Raw genomic sequence first — 24,889 nt, 5'->3', positions numbered from 1 at the left:
ACTAGCACAGCACCCCTCACTTCACTCTGCTCTCTCACTTATTTCACCCCATAGAAGAGGGTGGACATTTATTGATCTTTTCAGTCTTTTTGGTGACTTTGTGAACATGAAAATAAATTAGACGTGGTAGCCCTTTCTTTTCTCCTTTTTCTCTTCGTAGTAAGGGTGCCTTTGGGATATACCTAGTCTGCCAAGTATTTTAAGAGATACATTCTTCCCCTACAGGGTAAGATTTCTTAATTCTAGGGATTATTTTTAAAAGCCTACTTGCCTATGGCTATAAACCTCATTATTGAGTATCAGCTTTATCAGTATAAATGTTACTGGACCCATCTGCCTATTCTTTTGCTTATTTTTTCATTTTATTCAGAACTTTGGTGGGGAAAAGGGGCTATTTATTGAGCCCAAAAGCCCACACAGTTGTAGAGATCCCAATTACTTTAACTGAGCTTAAGACTCCAGTCCAAATGGATTACATTCCAGATTACTGAAATAATATGCAGATGTGAACGACTGCTGGTTGTAATTTCAAAATCAAAATGAGTAGGAGAGAAGCCATAACACTGAAGATATCAAATATCTTCTAGTTTCTAAAAATGAAAAAGATAGATATCAGAAAACCAAAAGCTCGAAGTTATTCCTTGAGAAAATTCTAGAACAGGTCATTGAGCAGAAAACAGATAAAATTTTTAGCAACATGGAAATACTGTACCATACGTATAGTCTTCCATTATTATAATGGAAGACAAATGTGAGCGACATGGACTTCATTGAGGCGTTTGACCAACAGTCTTGTAAGGTGAACAAGACAGAGAATGTAGGTCAGGTAAATGTAAAGTTAGGGAAATTCTCTGCTATATAATGAATACTGATCCATGGAGGTTTGGCATCCTATTGAGGTGGTAGACCTCATGGCTCTATTCTTTGATCTGTATATAATCCGTCACTGTGTAAAGATTTAAAAGGCATGTTTTCTTTTCTTTTTTATGTCTTTATTGGAGTATAATTGCTTTACAATGTGTGTTAGTTTCTGCTGTATAACAAAGTGAATCAGCTATACGTAAACATATATCCCCATATCCCCTTCCTCTTGCACCTCCCCCTCCCACCCTCCCTATCCCACCCCTCTAGGTGGACACAAAGCACCGAGCTCATCTCCCTGTGCTATGAGGCTGCTTCCCACTAGCCATCCATTTTACATTTGGTAGAGTATATATAAAAGGCATGTTTTCTAAACTTACTGACGCTGGCTGGGAGAGACACTGATATATGGGATGACAAAAAGCAGAAAGCAAAATTATTTCAAAATTATGGAAGGAACCGTACACAAACCTAGAAAAGGATCTCTTCTAAATCTAAATCCTAGTTAAATGAATGTCTTCTTGTTCCATTCACTTAATTGTCCTAAGAACTACTTATAGGCTTTTTATCATATATTTGAAACCGACTTTAACCTATCAATGTAACATGGCACTTTTTCTTTACACCAGATATCATTAAATTCATTTTAAAAGATTAAGATGTAACTACACTTACCTAGTAAATAAATACAGAGAATAGGCCATACTGGACATGTTCCGTCCGTATCGAACAACCTCGTTCTCCTGATCCTCCCACTTCTCAATCTCACAGTTGGCATCAGAGGTGAGCAAACCCAGCTTGAGTCCAAGCTTTGCTATCTTGGCTTGCTCCTACAAAACATACATTTTAATCACAACAATGTAGTCATTAATTATGTAAAAGGAAGATTAAAAGTAAGACTGCTGCAAAGAAAAAGGTCTTGCCTCAGAGTCAGGCTTGTCTGGCTTTAATGACTTCAGGTTTGCATTATTCTTCTGTGACAAGAAAAAGATTAGGGCATCTTAAAAATAGGTAGAGTTAATTGTGAAGAAATGCAATAGTCATAGAAAGCATAACAAAGTACCTGTAATAAAATTTTAATATAAAAATTTTCAGAACATACTGAAACTATATTAAACTGTTTAAGTAAAAACAAACAACTACAGTTGACCCTTGAACAACGTGGGGCTTAAGGGCATTGACTCTCCGCCCGCAGCCGAAAATCTAAGTATAACTTACAGTCAGCCCTCCGTATCCGCAGTTCCCCTGTGTCTGTGGTTCTGCATCTGCGGATTCAACCAACCCCAGATGGTGTAGCACTGTAGTATGTACTACTGAAAAAAATGCACAAAAGAGTGGACCCCAAAGTTCAAACCCATGCTGTTCCAGGGTCAACTGTAATTGCAAATACTCTACTAATATGTGCGTTCAGCTTTGAAGAAGTAGTTAGTTAGAAATCTGGAGTTAGGAAAAGCAGATCTGTGTCCCAGAAACACTTAAAGACTTCTGCAGTCTTTTCATAGTCCAATTATTACACCCCCAAACCTCCCTGGCCCCTCTGTTAAATTATTCTTAGGAAATGATGTAATAAAATTAATCACTATATGTAGCTTTCAATATATTCCTAATGTTATGACTCTGGAATTCAATTCCTTTAACAAGTATGCCTTTTTGAGGGCTAAATTTCAGCACCCTAGTTTCACTGATATCCAGATTCCTAATCCTATATGCCAGGTTATATAGGAGATTATACTTAGAATTTACGATTTAATATTTGAACCAGCATGTTTGATGGCCCCTATATTTGAAACAGCAAGTTTCTTTCTACGTAGGCTCTTTAGAAATCAGAATATATTTCCCCTAGGGGAGAAGAAAACTTTGTACACTGGTTAGGTTACCAGACTGGCCCACAGATGCTTACTTACTTGTAGAAACCACTACCAATAGCAAGTTTCTTTGAAAAATATATCCAGAAGTTCTCTGGAGATGGCAGCCCAAGTTGGGCGGCATTCCTCTCATTCTGAGATCTGGTGGGAACTCCCCTAGCTGGGGCAGGAGTTCCAGAACAGCTGGGCTAGTAGGGCCAGGAGATGCAGGGAGCCATTTATTTTTTTAAAGGAAACATTTATTTAAACCATCCACACACACACATGCACACACACACACACAAACACACACACACACCCCACAAAATATATATTCACACACATGTACACAAAATACAGATTATGATAAAACAAAACACGCATGTGCCCACTTAGCTTAAGAAGATAATAGCTTTGAGGTATATGTGTACTTCTCCGTTTTTTGTTTCCCTTATTATTACCATGACTTATTGCTTCTGACCAGCTATTCTGTCACCAGTTTAACTGCAGAATAGAAGAGCCGCAACTTTTTCTCGTTTTTCTATCCCATCGTTTATATTTGTTCATTTAACATTGCCCTTTTGAAATTTTCTAATCCTGTTTACTATAGAAGAAATAGGAGAAGGTAAAGGACAGAAAATAAATACAGGGAATCTATAAAGAGGCATGGACACACACACACACACAGGCTGCCTCTTAGGTTCATTAGAAAATAAACAGAGATGACCGATGATCTCTTCGGCTCCTCCTTGTATAGTCACATCATCTGCATCTTCTTCCTTAGTCTAGCACAAAGCAACTTATAAAGCATTTAAGAAAGTTAAGAATACCCTAGAGGTTTTTAGGTTTTATTTTATTTAGAATCTTACAACCCCATCTTATTCTTTTAAATTTAGTTGTGTTTTCATTATTTTTATTTTTACTTTTACAAATTATTATTATCAAAGTGTTTAATGAAGACCAAAAGGGAATTGCCTGAAAAGGTACAGAAACCATCTTAATAATGTAACCAAGCCTGCCATCTAGTGGGCACTATTTTGCAATGCAGCCAAGATGCATCAGCTTCAACTGTGTAAAGCTAATAAATAAAGCATTTCAAGCCTCATATAAACAGAATGGTTTATTTTCATCAAGAAAATTAAGAAAGTTATTAGTTTGCACAAAATTATTCCAACATGACCTTGTGAATTAGACCCAAGATATGAAGAACAAAAAGACCTCTGACTTCAGATTACAGCTTCTTATTAATCATAAGATCTGTTACGTATTCCCTCAATCCCTCAAATCTAACACAAATAACCAAACTGTGGGCTACATCTAGACTGCTACTCAGAATAACAATTCTGAACAGTCAACATTTAATATCCTAACTTTTTTTTTGTCATGTCAATCACTGGAAGTTGTGGGGGGAGCAATAGGCAACAAGAGCATAATTTGAATTCTGAATAAAAACATTCTCAAGTGTACAAATACAAAGGTTTTCTACTTACCATTGGCTTTGGAAGTGAAAGGTAGCCATACTTCTCTCCTACAAATAACATATATAACTTAAAACAAATTTTCTACTATTCACATTTAATTTTTAAAATATTATTAAATAAACAGAAATGTTAGCACATTAGTTTTGATAATTTAGTCTATTAATTACATGTGACTGAGAAATAAAATTGTAATTTGGTTGGAGAACATGAAAAAAAAATATTTGGTACAGACTTTGACGTACAGAATTGTTTTTGAAGCACTGTCTTCACAGGGGTATTATAAGTTTAATACTCCCTAAATCCTTTGTTTAATACTCCCTAAATCAACATGACACTTGTGCCATCTTTACTTCTGAGTTTACACCTCCAGATAAATTAAGTCCAGAATTAAGTTCAAAGGCCCTCTCAGCCCATGAGGATAGCAAAATAATCTCATGACAACCTAACTGCTGTCCATTTTCAATCTCCAGAGCTTTTCTGCATCTCTACCAAATAAAGCTAATCCCCCAAGGACAGGAAAGCCTCATTATTTCACTGAAGGTGTGCAATATTATGCCTCATTAGAAGTTCTTAATTAGCTTTTTTGCTTCTGAAAGGGGCTTTATATGGCATGATCCATCAGAAAAAAATTCATGTCCCCAGACCCACTTAAAATGAATCCCTAACCACTAAAGGCTAGGCAGATTATTAACTAACCCTCAGGAGTAGGACTGGGGTATTTTCGAATTTGGATTAGACCAAACCCAGTTATCCTCAAACTCTCCCTTACCTCTACATTCAACTAATCATCAAATCATACTAATATTACTTATAAAATTCTTCAATCAGTCCTCTTATCTTCATTTCCACTATCATGGCCCCATCATCTCTTGTCTGGATGGATCACTCCCTTGTTCCCGACTCATACATCCCCCAAGTAAGCTCATGTTTATCCACAAGCATGTTCCTCTTCCTGTTCGCCCCATTTCAGTGAACAGCACCTCATGCGTCCAGTCTGCCAAGCAATAAAGTAGGTGCAGAGCTATGGAACCTGGTACATCCCTATAAACTGAAGCTTAGTCCGATTAACTTCAAGATGGTTCAAATATAACAAAGGAAATTCAGCTTCCTTAAATAAGAGATAGAATCTGCAGGCTATGAGAGAAAGCTTCTTTTTGACGTTTATTTGTTTAAGATAATCTCAAATTCTAAATGTTGATACATACTTGTCACTAAGGAAAGGTGGAGTCTTTTTGATCTAGGTCCCTTCTAATACAAAGGCCATGGCCTCCCTGAAGGCAGAACTGGATGAAGGCAGAAAGGGAGGAAGACAAATATTGATTTTTGAGTTCTTTAAACAATCCCAGGAGGCCCTATTATGAAATCGAAGGGTCTCCGGGTAAGGGGACAATAACCTAGCTCTCAGACGGACTTCAAATATGCGAACACTAAAGGCTTTTTCATTGCTTAGCATGTTGTTTGCTACTTAATTGTTTGGCTAACTGATACTTGCAAACGTATCTAAGTTTCCTAGTCAGGAGAGTCAAGATATGCAGAGCAGAACTAAAGTGGCTAAAACAGAGCAAAGGTTTTCCAGTAATAGTTATAATATGAGTTATACCAGTAGCAAAGAGAAACCAGAATCTGAAGAATACACTCTGTCCTTTGCAGTGGGCAGGTGCGAGGAAACAGGCAGCCCCGTCCTAATAACTATACAGAACAGGAAGAGCAGCACTGTGCCACTGGACTCAGTTCAGTCAACGGTGGCTGACTCAGAGTTGGGCTTCTTGGCGGAAAAGCTATTCTTATGAGCTTCATGATAACAGTCAGGAAAAACAAAAAAGCAATAAAAGAAATCAAGCAACTCTATCTCAATTAACCCCACATAAGTAAGGATGCCTCTGAACAGCAAGATACTACCAGTTAAACAATGGGTGTCCCATTGATCAAAGGCAGCAGTGTCCCACCTAAAGAGGAACTTCTGTTCAGCACTTAGGAAGTTAAGATAACCCTGATTTGTGGGGGACAGGTTACTCAAACCTAAAGAAGAGATCATTTACATAATATCCAGTTTGAAAGTAAAAGAAACCACAGTGACCACACAGGCCAAAAATAAGTATTGGATTTTCCTGTTTCAATTCTGGTCTATCTGTAGGGGACGCTAGTGTAGCGCTCAGAAAGACCAGGAAGCTTCTTCTCTTCATTTCTTAAACAAGTCTTATGGCAAAGTGATCATTCTTCTTTAAATATGGATCAATTACATCAATTTACCTTTTAATATATAAAACTTGCCTCACATAAAAACCCATGCAGCGGGGCTTCCCTGGTGGTGCAGTGGTTAAGAATCCACCTGCCAATGCAGGGGAGATGGGTTTGATCCCTGGTTCGGGAAGATCCCACATGCCGCAGAGCAACTAAGCCTGTGTGCCACAACTACTGAGCCGGCACTCTAAAGCCCACGAGCCACAACCACTGAGCCTGTGCCACAACTACTGAAGCGTGCGCACCTAGAGCCCGTGCTCCGCAACAAGAGAAGCCACGGCAATGAGAAGCCCGCGCACCGCAATGAAGAGTGGCCCCCGCTAGCCGCAACTAGAGAAAACCCGCGCACAGCAACGAAGACCCAACACAGCCAAAAGTAAATAAATAAATTTATAAAATAAAAAAACATGCAGCTGTAAGTACTTTATCAAAGCATCAAAATGATATGCCATTCAGACTAGCTATCACAGAAATCTTTAAATGCAGAAGCATGGTAAGCATTTATTACACATTACAAATTACGTAATATCTACAAAGTCTACCATTCCCTGATTTTTAAGCAAATCAGCAATTACCCTAAATGGGTGTTTTTTTAAAAATGAAATGTTTAGATGTTCATAATCAGTAAAAATAAATATGTAATTTGATGTTATTATGGCTTTAAATGACATCTTAATTTAAAAAACAAACATGCTTGACACTAACAGAAGCCATTAGAAAGGAAATACATAAAAACACATGAACATAGATAACTGGATACACAGTACAATGGGAAATAAACAAAACTCCAAGTTGATGTTAAAATAAAGAGTAAAAATTATGCCTTCTGTACACTGTATGGTGCTATTCTACATGTTGTAGAAATACCAATGAACTTACCCACCAAAGGAAATATTCCAAGATTACGTAGTCATCAAGGAAAGAGATTCCATCCAAGTGGAAGGAAAGCAATTTGAAAATCAAATAACTACATTCATTTCATTATGAAGTTAGTAGAATTACATCAGAGAATTATTGTATTACAGAAGAGCATTTGTACTAAAACTAAAAAACAATTTATAAGAAATATAAAAATGACAATTTCAATAAGAAAACTAGATTGTTAATATTAATTCAAAGGAATCTACTATACTGTTGTACAACAAATTTTATTGCTTTGATACTAAAATGAAGGACAAATAATATTTTTATAATTTTTTGTGGGAGATACTTTACTATAAAAATAACCCAGTTGGGTTATAACAAGTTATTCATTTTGCATCTGAGGTTTGACATTAAAAAACTAATAGTTACATTAAAATACTAACATATTTCAATATATAGACAGTTTCTCACCTCGTCTTCCTTCAAACACATCATTGATTTCTCTCAGCAGTGTTAACATGTCACTAATTTGGGATTCCCAGGCTTCACAGAATACATCTAGATTTTCTTTAGCAATTTTACTAGATGGATGCAATGTCAAAGTTTCAGCAGCAGAAATTATCTAAAGAAACAATATACACAGGTGTGAGTTTCAAAATCTTACCTCTCAGAATCATACTGGAAATCAAACTTAAGCCTGTACTGTTCATATCACTCAATAACACAACTACAAAGCAATTTCCACACATAAGCCCAATGTTGGGCAGTATGGACATACAAAACTTACTGTTTCTTATAATCTTATCTATAGATAAATAGTAGGCATTATTATATATAAGCCTTTATTCAGGGAGCAATTATCTTTATTCAAGGAAAGTTCTGTGTCAACAAAGTTATTTCCATAGCATAATTCAGAGTTATACTCTGACTACAAAGAGTGTACTGTATACTGCAGAAGAAGAGATGGTGTAGTAGTGGTAGTATTAGTAACAGTGGTAGTAATGGTGGCAGTAGTGGTGGTAGCAGTAGTCATAGTGATGATAGTAGTAGTGATGGTAGTAGCAGTATTGGTATTAGTACTGGTACTCGTAGTAGTAGCGGTAGTAGTTGTAGAGGTAGCAGAATCGGTATTAGTACTGGTAGTGGTAGTGGTGGTGGTAGTAGTGGTAGTAGTAGTAACATACGCATACACCTATGAGGACATGGTAGATATATCCTTGAGGTACTGTGATAGGTGCTTGATATACATTAGTATTAATCCTCAAAAACACAAACAAAATACTATCCTTCTCAATAAGCAGTGTTCCCATTTTACAGCTGGAGAAACTGAGACTCAAAGGTACCAAGTAACTAATATATGACTCTTCATTCACCTGCTGTATGCCCAGCACTGTACCCATGTTCCAGGTGCTGGGGAAACAGTTGTTTCATTCGAAACAAATAAATGTTCCTCTCTTCATGGGGCTCATATTATAATGTGGGGAGACAGGTAATTAAAAACATGTAAGTAAATTATGAAATATCTTAGATGATGAACGATATGTACAAAAACAAAGAGTAAGGAGGATGGAGGGTGTTAGGTAGTCACAGTATTTTAAGTTAGGTGTTCACTTGCAAAGGTGGCATGTAAGCAAAGAACTGAAGAAGGTGAGGGAGTCACAGGGAAACCTAGGGAAAGTCGTTTAGGAATAAGGCGGGAACATTTCTGATACATTTTAACAACAGCCAGTAGGTCAGTGTGACTGGACTGGTATCAAAAAAAAGGAAGGTCACCAATGGTCACGTGATGGAGAAACACGCACAGTAAAGATGGACTTTACTCTGAGTGAGATAGGAAGTCACTGAAGAGGTTTCAGAAACTGATATGTAATGGAAAAGAATACGAGAAAGAAAAACTAACTAACTAACTAAATATATATATATATATATATATATATATATATATAAACGGAATCACTTTGCTGTACACTAGAAAACTAACACAACATTGTAAATCAACTATACTTCAATTTAAAAATAAAGAAAAGAAACTGCTATGGTCAGAATCAGGCTGCCTTCGAGAGAATTAGATCTAGGCGCTCCTCCTGGGTGGGCACAGTCCCACAGGCACAGGCTTGACAAGCAGGTGGCAGCTTTCAGAGTAGAACAAGGTTCCCCACCTTCAGGGAAGGTGGGCAAATGGCTCGCCATGGACTACAAGCTAGATGCAGCAGTGTCGCCTTCTCAACCAGGAGCCACTGTACAGTGTGGAAACTGTTCCACTGTGCCCTGGATATGCTGTAACATTGTAAAGGAAATATAAAAATGACATTGCTAAAGCAGAGGTATCCAGAAGTAATATAAATTCTCCTAGAGGCATGCTCTGTTTTCTTAAATTATCCCTTTGTGAGACAGATAGTCAAGACGAGGAATAAAAGCTGAAGCTATGGGAATAGAAAAAGCTTCTCAAGTTACAGAAATTGACAGCAGGCTCTATCTATCACCATCCTTGAAAAGAAAATATACTTTTCCTAATATCCCTGCTGCAATGAAAACAGTAAGCAGAGAATTACAACCAAATAGCAAGTAGGGCCTGAGGATATAGCAAGCAGGGCCTGAGGATAGCAAGAGCTGATTGTATATGGCAGGAGAGTCAAACTTTAGCTCTACTGAAATACATTTATGGCCAAGGCAAGTAGTATGACTCCCAAATGGACAAGTAAATATTGAAGCCTTGGTTTCTCCCAATAAACAGAGATCCTCTGGTTATAATAAAATGCTCAGCCGATGGTCACTGCTGAGGGTCACTCAGATAGTTCCTGCTTCCGTGAGAAGCTTTTGATACTGTTCTCCACGGGGAGTATAAACATCCTTCCAGCATCCAGCTTGGGCCTGCTAGAGGGCACACACCACCTTTGTCTCTAAGTTGCTTTTGCTGTTCTCAACTATAAATCCAGGAGCTCGACATCTACCATCCAATAATGCAATAAGGAGTAAGTCCTTTTGGCTGCCATGATGAATGAAACAAATACACCTGGTAAATTGTATTTCAGAGCTTAGACCTAAAAGGGAAAGGAACTTCTGTCCCTCCCTTTTTCCCTTAATTTGACAGACAGTATTAAATACGATATCAATTGTTAAAATGCTTTTGAAAATTATAAAAACGAAGTAATATTATAGAGAATTCAGAAAAAATAACTCACAATTCTCCCTAACAAGCAGAACTTTCATTTCTGCACATTCTTATAGTCATTTTCTTATATATGTACATTTTATATAGTAGCAATTATAGCATATAAACAAATCTGTATCCTGCTTTTGTCACCTAACATTTTAATGAAACATTTTTTGATGTTGTTAATTCTAGTTATCAAAATTATTACTATAACATCATACTATATTATTTACCTAACTTAAGAGTGTTACTTTGCTTCCAACTGAATCTTATTATAAGTAATGTAACAAGTATTATTTTTATTTTTCTTTTAATCTCCTTATGTCCTTAGGAATTATTGGGTCAAAACATGTGAGTATTTTTATGGCTTATCACATAATGATAACTTAGTTTTCAAACATGTTATAACGACCTGTATTGTAAACGGCTTCAATTAAATAGATATAAACTAGGGCATCAATTAAATGGGCCAATCTCTAATTTGTCAGATGACCAGATAATCCAATGGAATGTTCTGGCACACTACCAACAAAAATTCCATTACCTTCATTTCGCTCAGTAGATTTGGCCCGTAGTTATGCAAAACCATTTGTGTCTTCCTTGTGCACAATTTGTTATGACACTCAGATAAAACACAATATGGAAGGAACGATCTGCTGTTGATCATACCTGCTGGCCAGTCACCTGAAATGTCTCCTCTGCATGTATACAGGTTATTTCAAGAGGTTCTGTCCCAGACACATGTCTCAACAATCGACAGGTCTACAAAAAACCATTTCTACAGTTCAACATTTTCATTCTTCACAATACATAGCATCATTTTATAATTAACAAAGAAAATAAAACATTAAAACCTATAAAAATAAATTTGTACATTAATAAGCTTATTATAATATTGCATTGGTTACCAACGGATTCTCTAGGAGCAAAGCAGGAACAAATACGGGTTTATTAGCATATACCCTACTGTTTCTACTTCCTATCTGATCATGGCAAGGTGGTCACAGAATATTAGAATCAAGAGGAATCCTGAAAGGACCTTGCAGTGCCCACATATTTCACGTATAAGGAAACGTGGCTCAGAGAAGCACTTATCCAAGGTCTCTCAGCTAAACTATGTCAGTTACCACAAGCTACACATTCTTTCTGCCAACAAATAACACTTCTCCCTTTCAATTAACACACCTTTTACTGGAGATAACACTGGATTAGGCAAGACTGATATAATGAGTAAAGAGCCTGTATCAGTGAAAATTTTTGAAAATAATTTTTCAATAATTTCTTGAGGCTTAAAACAGAAAATTAGGGAAAAGAATTTTTTTTCACTTTTTAAAAAGATTTGCTGCAGGATTCCTATAATTAGCAAGTTTGCCTGCAGTCATAATACTTGATTTATAAACAAAACAGCATCAGATCTATTTTTAAAAGGAGATGTATCCACAGTCATTTTAAGAATGCTCCCTAGTAGTTTTCAGATGTAAACAAATAAAGGAGAGGAAGCTAAGCTTAGTCTAAAAGTTCCTTCTAACCATTAGTATGTGAGATTCAGTGAGCATGGGACATTAGATAATATGAACACAGCTAGGTGGTTCATATCTGTGCATTAATATACATGTTGGCTGGGACGTACCTCATATATACAAGGGGATATATTCTTCACGTGCACATGGGTTAAGTATACATTTCTTTACTAGCAGATGTCTGACATTCTCAATAGGTAGAAGGCTTACAATATCAATCAATAATTGGAATTGTAACAAAAGGGGCAGGTTATGCATCAGTAACACATAACAAAGATTTGGGCAGAACAGGAGAGATTCCAAGAAGGAATACTGTGCTGAATGTCTTCTCTTTGTCCCTCCATATCCACTCTTTTTCCTTCTTGGGAGACTGACCTATGTGGTCTACAGCTGTTTGGCCAATGGGAAGCCCCAGCAATACAGCAGCAGGGATTTGGAGGGTAAGGGCCTTTATTCTCATGCTCTTTCCCTGCAGGCTGCCGTGGGCTGTCTCTGTGTCTAGTCCTGAAACCACAACTACTCAAGGCTCTCTGAAGGACTCTGTGCCCTTCCAGTTTCCAGAAACCACTCACTCCCCCCGTTAATTTGGTTGTAGGAGTAGTACCAGCTCTGCTGTCACTAACCCCAATTCCTGTACTCTCATGGTTTCCCCACATCCTATCCATGCAATTGTAAATGGCTCCTTTGTTAAACCCTCTTAAGATTAACCTAATTTGAACGTGCCATCTCTTTCCTGCTGAGACTCAAAAGATTCAAATACAAACAGGGTCATACGATGTATCTCCACTGCTCTACTCCAAGATCTACTCTCTTGGATGGAATAAGGAAGGAGGTTAAGAAGGGCATTTGTGGGTTCTAGCATTTTTTATTGTTTTGTTTTAGAAGACAAATTGTTTTAAGAACAGATAAACGTGATATTTTTAAAATTCCAAAGGCAAGAGAGAAAACCCTCTTATGAGTAAACCAAAACCTGTATTTGTGTTAATATTACCTGATGATAGTACAGCTTTCATTAAACTACAGTTTCTTTAACAAGCAACCTATTGCTCACCTCAACAAGCCGCTCTTTCTGTTCAGAGAGTTTGCAGGCATATTCAGCCAAACCTTCTAAATTTCCTTCTACTCCAGTAAGTTTTAATGCTTTGAGAACCACATGATCAGCGTGGTATTTTACCAGATCTGCTGCCAGCTGAACTGCTGTACTATGAAGCTGCAGATGTGGGGAGTGAAGGGTAATGAAAAAAAGACAACAAACAATAAGGTTTTGTGACCAAAAACCTCATGAGTACTTTAAAAACTAAAGAGTAGCAACCTCATATCAGTCCCACTTGATCTGCTGAAGGATGTATATATATATATATGTATATATAAAATATATATTCAACAAATTTTATTAAATACCTACATTATCACAGGAACTGAACTAAAGGCTGGACATACATGACAAGTAGGACACAACCCCTTCCCTCGGGGGCTCAGTTTATATTGCTATCCACAGCTTTTCTGTCTAACTCTTGGGTCACAGGAGAAATGATGGATAAAAGGATAATGAAAACCTCAAGGTTTTATTTAACTTTAGGTGGAATGGATTTTAAGTATTGCTCACTCTCACTGAACATCTTTGCATACTATTTAACTCCAAAATCTTTTCTTCTCCTTATCCTGCCTTTTTAAAAAAATGTTATGACAGGTTATTTTGGGGTTCACCAGAAAGAGATCATTTTTAATAACATTGTCCTAAGGAAAATCTGATTTTTAATTAAGCCTATCTGAATGAAGTAATTCTTTTTTTCCTGGAAGTAATCCAATGTCCATTCAAATTGCAGGACTTTGTACAAAATTAACAATAGGGTAGTCCACATTCACCAAATCAAGTGAGAATAATTACAATCAGAAACAAAGACATTAAAATGCATTTTCCTTTGGAAATTAAATGCACATAAGAATTCAAAAGATTTTGTTTAACCATCAGGGTCATAGAAAATAGCTAATGCCAGTCTTTTATTTTACAAACTATGAAACAGGTCCCTAGAGACTGAGTGACTTGTTCAAGGTCCCGTAAATCTTACAAATGGTTCTGGAGACTACTTACAAACTCCAAGGCAAGAAGGGTGAATAAACATGAAATTCCTGCTCTGTGCAAGGTACTGTAAGTAGCTTTACAGACATTATCTCCCTTAATCCTTATAAAAATTCTTCTAGGTTGATGTTATTATACCCATTTCAGAGGTAAGGAAAATGAAGCTTATGGAAAGCCACTCAGGCTATCACCAAAAGATTTTATGTTCAACTGATAGTCACAGTCTTAACAATAGTTTAGTTTAAATTGAATAGGCTGGAAAAAATGAGTAGGCTTTTTTTAAACCAGAGAAGACCATATCCTTCTAATGTTTAATAGGATGTTAAAATGAAGGTTTCAACAGAGGTCAATGAAACATCACCAGATAATTTATATATGAAACTCTCCCAAACCAATTCATTCTCTTGAGCCCTTGACTCTCTTAAAAAATATAAAAGAACAAAGAAATTAGAGATAAGAGAGAAGAAAGGTTTTTGTGAGGAGGGTCTTTCTGGTGCTTGCTGTGAGTCCCCTCCCAGGCACACCCCAAAATGGAGGGAGCAAAGTGGCACAGAAGTTACAAAGTAAGGGGCTGGTCAGGGGAGGCACCAGGAAAGCCTCTGAAGAGCATTCAAGTATTCACGACAGAGAAAGTCAGCTTTAAACATCTTCGAGCCCAGTGCATCTCATAAGGGCACCGGGCACTAAGAACTCCCCACTTCCTCTCTTCTTTCCCTGTGCCACAACCTGGCAAAGATCTGGAACAGAAGCTAGATAATAGGAGATGAAGGGCCTGAAAGAGAGACAAGAGACCACACTTCCCCCAAAAGCCCTAGGCGGGCTAGAGGAGTGGGGAACAGGAGCAAAGCCCTACAATTGAATGAATCAAAATACTGACTAATAGGGCTTCCCTGGTGACGCAGTGGTTGAGAGTCCGCCTGCTGATGCAGGGGACATGGGTTCGTGCCCCGGTCCGGGAAGATCCCACATGCCGCGGAGCGGCTGGGCCCATGAGCTATGGCCACTGAGCCTGTGCGTCCGGAGCCTGTGCATCCGGAGCCTGTGCTCCGCAACAGGAGAGGCCACAACAGTGAGAGGCCCACGTACCACAAAAAAAAAAAAAAAAAAAAAAATACTGATTAATATATTGGAATGAACATTCTCATTTTTGAACTGAGTTTGTGTTTTACGACCTAAAGCAGGGATTGGTGAACATTTTCTGTAGAGGGCCAGAGAGTAAATATTTTGGGATTTTCAGGCCACATAGTCGCAAGTACCCAACTCAAATGGGCAGAACTGTGTCCCCCCAAAAAACTTTATTTATAAAAACAGCCTGGCTGTAGTTCACAAAGCCCTGACTTAAAGTGACTTTCCATTACCTAAGAGTGACCAAATAAGTCATTAGATGATAAAGTTTTCATCCAGGGAACAGGGAAATCTTCACAGCCAAAAGAACATTTTAAAATACCAACTTTATTAAGGTATAATTTATATACAACAAAATGTACCAAGGGTACAGTTCGATGAGTTTTGACAAACATTTACACCCAAGTTAACTACCACCATAATCAATATTTACGACACTTCCATTAGCACAAAAAGTTCTCCCATGCCCCTTTGTAGTAAGTATCCCCCCTTTTGACCCCAGCAGTCACTGACCTGGTTTCTGTCACTATAAATCAGTTTGGCCTTTTTAAGAATTTTTTCTAAATAGAATTACACACACACACTTTTGTGTCTGACTTCTTTCACTCAGTGTAACGTTTAAGCAATTCATCCATGTTATTGCCCGTATCGATAGTGTTCTTTTTTATTGCTGAATAGCATTTGATATAGTTATACCAAAATTCATTTACTGATTCCCCTGTTGATGGATATTTGTTTATTTATTTGTTTGGCCATATACCGTACCACTTGCAGGGTCTCAGGTCCCCAACCAGGGATTGAACCCACGCTCTTGGCAGTGACAGTGTGAAGTCCTAACCACTGGACCACCAGGGAATTCCCTGGAAATTTAGATTGTTTCCAGTTTCGGGCTGTTATAAACATTTGTGTACAAGCTTTGAGAATGAGGGCACTAATAAAACAGTGGCTTCAAAATAACTAGGTCAAAGGAAAACTTTACAAACATTTTCTGGGCACAGGAACATACTAATGCTAAGGCATTTTATATATACCATACAACACGACAACTTGCAAAGAATTAAAAGAGGCTAGATTTCAAACTGTACTTACTTCTTTCTTAAGTTCATTGAGGCTGTGACTGATTTTCAATATAGCGAGTTCCAGTTCTTCATCGATGCTCTTTGTTTTCTTTCTTTGCTAAAAAGTTTTAAAAGTACATGTGAAGAGTTGTCTTTTTCATCTTGTAATTCCAATTTTACTCAAACTACAAACATAATAAATTTTTAATATCATCTGTGAACTATAAGAAAAGTAGGGCTTCCCTGGTGGCGCAGTGGTTGAGAATCTGCCTACTAATGCAGGGGACACGGGTTCGAGCCCCGGTCTGGGAGGATTCCACATGCCGCAGAGCAACTAGGCCTGTGAGCCACAACTACTGAGCCTGCGCGTCTGGAGTCTGTGCTCCGCAACAAGAGAGGCCACGATAGTGAGAGGCCTGCACACCGTGATGAAGAGTGGCCCCTGCTTGCCACAGCTAAAGAAAGCCCTCGCACAGAAACGAAGACACAACACAGCAAAAATAAATTAATTAATAAACTCAATTTGTTTAGTTAAAAAAAAAAGTAGATTTTTTAAATTCATCTGTTTATGGTTAGAGTGGAAAAGAGAATTTTTATTTAGTTACATTTTTCTACTCTAAACAGGTGAATTTTTTAAATCTAATTTTCTTTAATAAATTTATCATGTCTAAAACTAATCTGTTTTACCTTCTGCCTGGAATTCTCATCTCTTCATTCTTAACCTAGATAAAAATTAAAACCCTATTCATCTTCAAGTCCTTACATAAATGTTTCTTTCTCAGAAAGGCCTTCTTAGATCACACAATTTAGATTAGACCCTCTTCTTACCCTAACCTTTTCTCTAAGTAATCATCCTAGTTTGCAATTACATACGTACTTTTGATTTTTGTTGTTGTTGTTATTTAAAGCCTATTTTCCTCACTAGGCCTTGGTAAGCTCTGTGAAGGCTGGGATCACATTTATTCTGCTCACCACTGAATGCACAATACCTGGCACAGCAAATGGAAGGTAGCAGGTATTCAACTCTTTGAATGAATAAATCAGTTAAATGTCAATCTCTTCATGAAGCTTCTTGATTCCTCTAGATAAATACAAATTCAACCTCCTTTAAACCCTCTCAACACATGATCTGTACTTTGTACTCGTTTCACACCTTCCCACATTTTTCTACATTGCAAAATTCTTACAGGCAAAGATTTTATCTTATTCATCTTTAGATTTTCGGTGCCCGGCATATAAAAGGTACTCAGTGACAACTGCTAAAAAAGTGAATGAATGAACAATACATCTGACATGCAGAATCAGAGATCCAAGTGCTTGTGAAACATGTGAAAGGTGCTAACTGCAAATTTAAGTATTGATAGAACTGGATGCCCAACACAGACAGCGCTTCCTCACAGAAACTCTTTATATTGCATGTTGGGCTTAAAATTTAATTCTGAAGCCATCTACACTTCAGATTAGATATCACATAGACAATTCAAACTAAACACAAAATACTTCTTTTATCCCTGACACCATTCTACCATAGTTAAGTTTTCCTGTTAATATGAGCATTTGCAATATTGTGATGCCAAGAAAATATGAGGGAAACCTGTGATTTATACTACATTCATAAATCAATCTCTTCACAAGGAAGCAGACTGCTGGACCCTCTCAGGCACATTCACCCTTCTTCATCTTTACTGCCTAAGCTTTTGTCCATGATTTCCAGATTTGTTCTATCCATGCTGTATGTTGTAAACCATGTTAAATACTTTTTTGACATATCCTAGGCCTAAGAAATAAATAAATGGTGCCAGAGACATGTCTCAGGGCTCTACCTTTCAAATCTGTAATCCACGCTCTAGAAGAGATTGGGTGCACACCTCCTGTGTTGTACCACTTCTGTCAGTCCTTGCCACTCTTGCCCAAATAACTCCCACGTTTGAAGCGCACCAGCAGCCTGTTTAAGGCTCTTAAAGGGGCTGCCCGCCAGTCTGAGACCAGGAATCTGTGCGAAAGTGAAAAATCTTTCACCTGCCAGCTGGATCTACCCTGGTCTTCATTGCATCTAAACCTCAATACGTTTTCTAAATCCTTGTGTCTATAACTCAGCTGTCCTCAGAGTTAAGAACTGTTCACATCTGAACGGCTCCAGCAGTAAGACTCAGGTTCCAAGAACCTCTAGGCTTGGTTGAACCTCTGCTCTTCACTCTGAAGAAGGATTTTGGGGAGGAATTTTCCAGAGGTGAGTCTGGTGGAAGAGTGGGGACGACAGGGTGAACTAGTGATGGTGATGGTGGCAGAATCCAGACTGGCCAGGATGAGAAACAACAGGCCTAGAATACCGTGAGTGCTTATGGGAAGGATGCTTTGGCCAAGTAGGGGGCAGAAAAGGAATGAGACACCCTTGGCCCACTCTGGACCACATTCACACTCCTGGTGGTGACGGCGCCTGCCACAACTCTCAGGGCTCCAGGGAAAAGCTATTACAGAAGATTTACTTTGATGAAATAAAGCTCTTACAGCTTCAATCCACACAGAAATTAACTGCTGCAGTTCCATCCTGGCCTGAGCTGACAGTTCCAAGATGCGTTCCCTGTGCTCGTGGCTGGTATAGGCACAATCAGTAAAGTCCTCTGTGCGCTCCAAGAGGGCGTCCAGCATCGCAGAGAGAGTCTCTTTTGACTGAAAATAAAGATTCTCCCGAAGAGTTTCAATATTCATCTGAGAACAAAAAGCATATACATCCACATGAGTCAACATTCCCACCTAACCAGATGGGCTGTACTTTCTCCCAGGGCCCAGGAAGACGCTAGCAATTTCTTTCCCTGTCTGAAAGCTCAGGAGAAATACAGCACCCAGGGATGACTTTATTGTCCACTAACCCAGGAGGACACATTGCTCGAGAGCCACCAATGGCCGTGCGGAGCTTTATTACTATAGTCGTTAACAAAGCATTTCTGCAAGATCAATGAATACTAAGGCAGAAGGAGCATTATCATGTAGCAACTGGTAGGAAAAATGAACCAGCTTCCAGGTAAAGGATCTGTATCTGACAAAATGCCAAGGCAAAGTCCTGGACGATGTTACAGCCAAAAATGAATGTGTTGAGCCCAGGGGGAATGGTGTGGAAGGTATGGGGTATAGAAGGGACTAGGAAAAGCATCAATTTTTCCTTCATTAATTCAGCAAAACTAGTCTCCCTACATTTTGTCTTATGTCCCCAACAGTACCTCCCTGACCAAAACATTCTCTACCAGGGGACCTCAATCATCTTTCTAAAATGTACCTCTTCAGATATTGCCACCTCCCTCTAATTGGCTCAACACCTATGAAACCAAGCCCAAACTTGTACCGCATAACATAAAACCTTCCAGGGTCTTGTCTTTACATATCTTTCTAACAGTCTATCTCATCTCTCTGAGTTCCTAAACCTTCTTTCACTTCAGCCAGCCTGTGCTTAGAGTTCCCTGAAGGTGTGACGAACACATGTTCACTAGTACAATTTTCTCTCTCTCTCAGCTTTCTGAGATATGCTATGTCACTTCAACCTTATTTAACCTCTAGCCCTTGAAATATGTCACAGAAACAACCTGGGCTGAGAGGCAGTAGGTGGTGATGATCATGATTGTGGGCACAATTCTTGCTCTGATAAGGATAACTTACATTTGTTTCACACTTTAAAGTCCTTTCACAACTATCATTCCAAATTAATCCTTACATATGACCCATTTTAACATGATCCCTGAAAATACCAAGATTTGGGAAGGTCGAGAGGCCACAGGGAAGTAATAGCTTCCCCTTCTCCTCCTGGCCCAAGTTATCTCCAGTAATCACTCTGTTCTATGGAGACAGGATTTTTCTTTTTTTTTTAAGCTAGGAAAGAACATGGATAAAAGTGAGGTATGGAATTGACAATGAGAACCTAAGAATTTGAGGATTTAAACAGAATTACAACATAAAAATCAGTCCACATACCATTTATGTTAAACTTTTTTATTTTCCTTTAAAGAGAACATATATATGTTTTTAAACAGCAACTTAGTAGAGTTTTTTTTTGAAAGTCACTTATTTGCATGTTTTCATAAGATCTGTTCATATATTCGAAGTAACGAATAAAGTATCCAGTTTCCCTCTACAGATGCAAAGAAGATAACCACTGACAGTGAGACTGAGTCTATTCACGATCGCTTTGCTCCGCAGAATGCCTGCTGGCGAAGAGATCAGCAGCTGGAGCTGCCAGCAGCGGCCACAGGCACCACGCTGCCCTCAGTTAGCCTGGAACCAGAAATGCAGCGTCAAGAGGCCAAAGACCTGGCTCTACCCCTACTCGTTTCCTTATTATCCTTTGACCTTTGACATCCATCCCTTCAGCCTTAGCAAAAAGAGAGAATTAGAAAAATTATCTCTAAGATTCCTTTCAGTAATAAAAACTCTGAAAGAATGACTGGTCCCTGTAGCCTCCTCCCCCTCAGGAGGAGACGTGGGGTAGGACAGACAGCATATAAGCAGACTCAGAGGTGTAAACTGAAAGGTCATGGACTTTGGGATCAGAAAGTCCTGGTTCTAAACAAGGGTTCTACCACATATTAGCTTTCCTCCTCAAAAACATGGGTATAGTAATATGCATCTAAAAGGGAAGTTAGAGATTAAATGAGAAAATACTTATTGAGAGAGCATGATGCCTAAAAATAAATGTTCTTTCCATTACTTTCTTCCACCCCATGTTCCTACTTAGATGGAAAGAATACCATCCCTGTCACAGCCCTGGCTACTAGAGAGGGAGGTAACCCTTAGCATATTAGAGAACTTCTCAGGGCCCTAGTTCTCCCACCTATTAAATGAGGGAGTTGTGTTAGACAATTCCCTGGGTCTTCCCGACTAGACACCACTCCTACTAAAGAGCACTGTCACCATCTCTGAGTTGTGATGAGTTCTGCCCTGAAACGGTGGGTATTCTGGAGTCAGGCTGCCAACTTTCAAATCCTAACTCTGGTACTTTCTAGCTAGCAAGTTACTTAATCTCTGTTTCTCAGTCTCCTCAACAGTATAATGGGAATAATAATAATAGTTCTTGTGAGATTGAGATATACACACACACACACACACACACACACACACACACACGCACATTTAAAGCACAGAGCTGGCACAGAATAAGTGCTTGATAAATGTTAGTATGTATTATTGTTCATTTAAAAGTTTCAAGCATCATTAATGCTATCACTATTACTACAGTCTCAAAGTATCTATTCTATAGCGCAAGGAAGAGCAGGGATTCCAGCAGATTCCAGATCTGCTGTCTGTAATCAACCATGATGGTATGGCATTGCTCTAGAGCTGGGAAGGGAACACTTCTAAACAGAGGACAAGAGGCTACAGCTAAACCATACAGCTAAACAGGGCCAGAGCAGCTACTATAACCCTAGACCAGTGTTCTCTGTACAAACTACCCTAAGCTTTATGTTACTGAGTATTAAGTTTGTACACTGTGGCACTGTTTTAAAGACAAATATCTGCCTTTGTGAAGCATCTATTCTAAAATATTAAACAAAACTATGGATACTACATATAATGATGCTTCTTTGAAATGGCAAGAAAAAAACAAAATATTTTCTCTCTATTCTTACCTTGAATTCCTTAATTCCAGTAAAAATACTGATAGATGAAACGTCAGTCTCTCCATTTGGTTTGCATTCGGTCACAATTTCAATTACCTTATCCAATGCCACTTTCATTCTGTCAAATACTCCTTCTTTGTTTTTATGGGCTGATTCACAGTTGGGATGCCTGAGACACGTCTTTGAAACAATTGAAAATTTTTATGTTAAGATTTGGCCCATATCATAATACACAAAATCTTACAGAGAATATGCCATGCTAATAAAAATGGTTCTTTACCAAAATCTCCCGTGTCCCTGGCTCACCCAGCTGCTTCTCCTCACTAAAAGTGGAAGTAGGATGAGTAAAAAGCGACAGCAAGGTTAAGTGAAAAAGGCAGAGTGCAAAACTGTATCTTTATACTTTAGTATGTTTACTTAAAATTTTTGAAAAAAAAACAACAACCCTATATCTTCATCATGATTAAAACTTCTAAAATGTTGCCTAATATGTGCAAGAGCTAAAAAAAGAATGAGGAAAAATGAACAGATGTCTTATGACTGTGGATGCATCTTTGACTTTTAAAAAATGATGTAAAGGAAAAACTACTCCAGGGCCTAGCTATGAACAGAGCCTTCCAAGCAGACTCCCGTGAATCCTGTTTCTGTGGCTTCACTGATCCTAGCATCGAGGCAATATTCCGAGCAGAAAAGGGAATCCTAAACAAACTGCTAATGAGATGTTTACTAGTTCTTTCTTGAATTGTACCAATTTGCTGGCCGACTGCTGTTTGAAATTACGAGCTCTTGATTGACAATTTTGTTAAAAGTAGAATAAGGACTTAGAGGTATGAATTTACAGAATAAACAAGCTAAGGGCTGACTTAATACTCCACTGTTACTTAACAGATTCTAACTAGCCTAGCTTTTTCTAGAGCACATGTGCTGGCTCCCCAATGAGACTAGCAAAACCCCACAGGCAGTGACCGTGTGTGACAGGCCTCCATTCACAGCACTTAATAAGCCATTTTCTGCTTAGTTGCTCAAAGCTGACTCATAGATTACCTGATGTTTGGAACTGGGGATGGAAGTTAACATTCTTGTTAAAGAATAACTGAAATTTAACTATTATAGCCCATATTCCAATTTATCACTTTCATCTTTTTAATGTGTAAAATACATAAATTAGATGCATTTAATCAGGTTTTTTAATTAATTTACAACACAGTAAAACAAAAATTTTCTTACCTTTGAAGCTGTGAGAAGCATCATTGTACACTTTTCAAGAACTGCCCTAGCTGCTGCCATTTTTGCCTTTTTCTTTTCATCTTTCAAATCCTAAACATGGAATAAAACCACTGAGCAGTCTAGGATCATGTAAACAACTCAATTTTTTGAGAAATAATTTACTCCATAATAGCAATACTCAGCAATTAAGTAACATTGTTTTAAAAAAGTGACAAAGTAGAAAAAAACCCAGAATAAATGTTTTATAAAATGTCACCACTTCAATGTAAATGTATCAACACAATAGAGTAGAAAGAAACAGCTGCCCTTACTAAGGGCAGCACAGCCAGGAACTGAGACCTAGGGAGAGGCTGCCATGTGGCTCATGTTCTGGTGGCCTGCACACCTGACATTCTGCCCATGTAAACACACCTCATTCCCAACCAGAAACAACCATCCTATGCTTTACTTAATTAAAAGCGACTTATTTACTGAGCATTTGTGGACTATTATTTCCTTCAAAATAGACACTTACAGCCAACTCTTTCAGGGATCATGTGATTAATCCCATCTAAGTGCATATTCATCTCAAGTTTATTGTTGTTGTTGTTGTTTTAATCCTAAACTTAGCCAATATGCTGCTCTAAAATGTTCTTAAGATGTTTCTTGGGCATATAATTTTCCCCAACTAGAATATAAACTCTGAAGTAGGCACTGTATTTGGGTTTGTTTTTTTTTTTTCATTTGGTTTCTCTTCATATAGCCCTTGATATGAATGTGTGCTATCACAGAAGATCTCCAAATATTGCTGATTAAATCTACAACCAAATACTCTCATAATAGTTTGGTAACCATCTAAATCAGGGGTCAGCAAAAATTTTCAATAGAAGGCCAGATAATAAATTTTTGAGGCTTTCTGGTTCATTTGGTCTCTGAAACAACGACTTAATTTTGCCAGTGTCTCATGAAAGCTACCCTAGACAATACATAAACAAATTAGTATGGGTGTGTTCCAATAACTTTACTTATGGATGATGAAATTTGGATTACATAAAATTTTCACCTGTCATATTAGTCAATTTTTTTTCTCACTTGTCAGTTGGATGAAAAGGCTTTTCTTACAAATAACAAGGACCTAAAGTATGAAAGTGATTTCCTTTTATTTGTTTTAATAAATGGGAGTGGATTCAAAGTTACCCCTGTAATAATATCACTCTCATTTACTTGCATCCCAATACAGCTTTCTTTAATAGGAAAGAAAGAAGCAAAGTTACATCTAGTAAATGAGAAACTGCAAAAAACTCCAAAGCTAATTCAGGTCACAAGGTAACATTCCAAAGGACTGTATCCTACATGTGATTATCATCCATTAGGAACATCTTTCAAAAATAAAGGTTGAGGTCACTTCTAAAATTTCCATCCATTCCTTGTCTTTAACATACTGGACAGGACTTCTAGCAAAAAAACCTGTGGGTCTAGTTGACAATGCATCAAGTGTGTATACATAACACTTGCAAGCCATACATTACACCATAGATTGTATGGTGATAGCAAGTGATCCAAAAAGGTGGCATCTCAATCTGTTAGAGGGCTGGTCCACAGGACGAAACATAGGCCTCATTAAACCCAGATGTCCAAGAAGCACTAAGTGAAGCATATAACCCAGCCTGCCACTTTCCAGGCCAATACCCACCTTCCAACTCCAGCTACAACCAGGAAAGTTCACGCCCCAAACCATGGCCTATGGGACTATACCAAAGCCTCTCAAGAAGTGATCAATTATATATTTAACTTGACAGGATAAACACATGCACAAGTACCCCAACAACAAGAAAAAGTCAGTCCTGGA

At 38.1% G+C, this 24,889-nt stretch overlaps 1 protein-coding gene across 2 annotated transcripts in view; it reads right to left on the bottom strand.

The window, feature by feature from the left end:
- The window catches only part of CTNNAL1 (catenin alpha like 1), a 58,010-nt gene that overhangs the window by 6,691 nt on the left and 26,430 nt on the right, over positions 1–24,889 (bottom strand). The window contains exons 5-14 of one of the 2 annotated variants that reach the window (XM_067743722.1): positions 23,062–23,151; positions 21,844–22,014; positions 18,737–18,937; positions 16,260–16,346; positions 13,017–13,175; positions 11,115–11,207; positions 7,763–7,913; positions 4,196–4,233; positions 1,785–1,835; positions 1,537–1,691 (exon numbers count right to left, since the gene is read on the bottom strand). In XM_067743722.1, coding sequence (XP_067599823.1) covers positions 1,537–1,691; positions 1,785–1,835; positions 4,196–4,233; positions 7,763–7,913; positions 11,115–11,207; positions 13,017–13,175; positions 16,260–16,346; positions 18,737–18,937; positions 21,844–22,014; positions 23,062–23,151 — 1,196 coding nt within the window. The remainder of the gene's footprint in view (positions 1–1,536; positions 1,692–1,784; positions 1,836–4,195; positions 4,234–7,762; positions 7,914–11,114; positions 11,208–13,016; positions 13,176–16,259; positions 16,347–18,736; positions 18,938–21,843; positions 22,015–23,061; positions 23,152–24,889) is intronic. The other variant, XM_067743723.1, reaches the window with a different exon arrangement.

The sequence above is a fragment of the Pseudorca crassidens genome, chromosome 7, assembly GCF_039906515.1.
Source record: "Pseudorca crassidens isolate mPseCra1 chromosome 7, mPseCra1.hap1, whole genome shotgun sequence".
NCBI classification, from domain to species: Eukaryota; Metazoa; Chordata; class Mammalia; order Artiodactyla; family Delphinidae; genus Pseudorca; species Pseudorca crassidens.
This window is presented reverse-complemented; position numbering and strand designations above follow the sequence as displayed.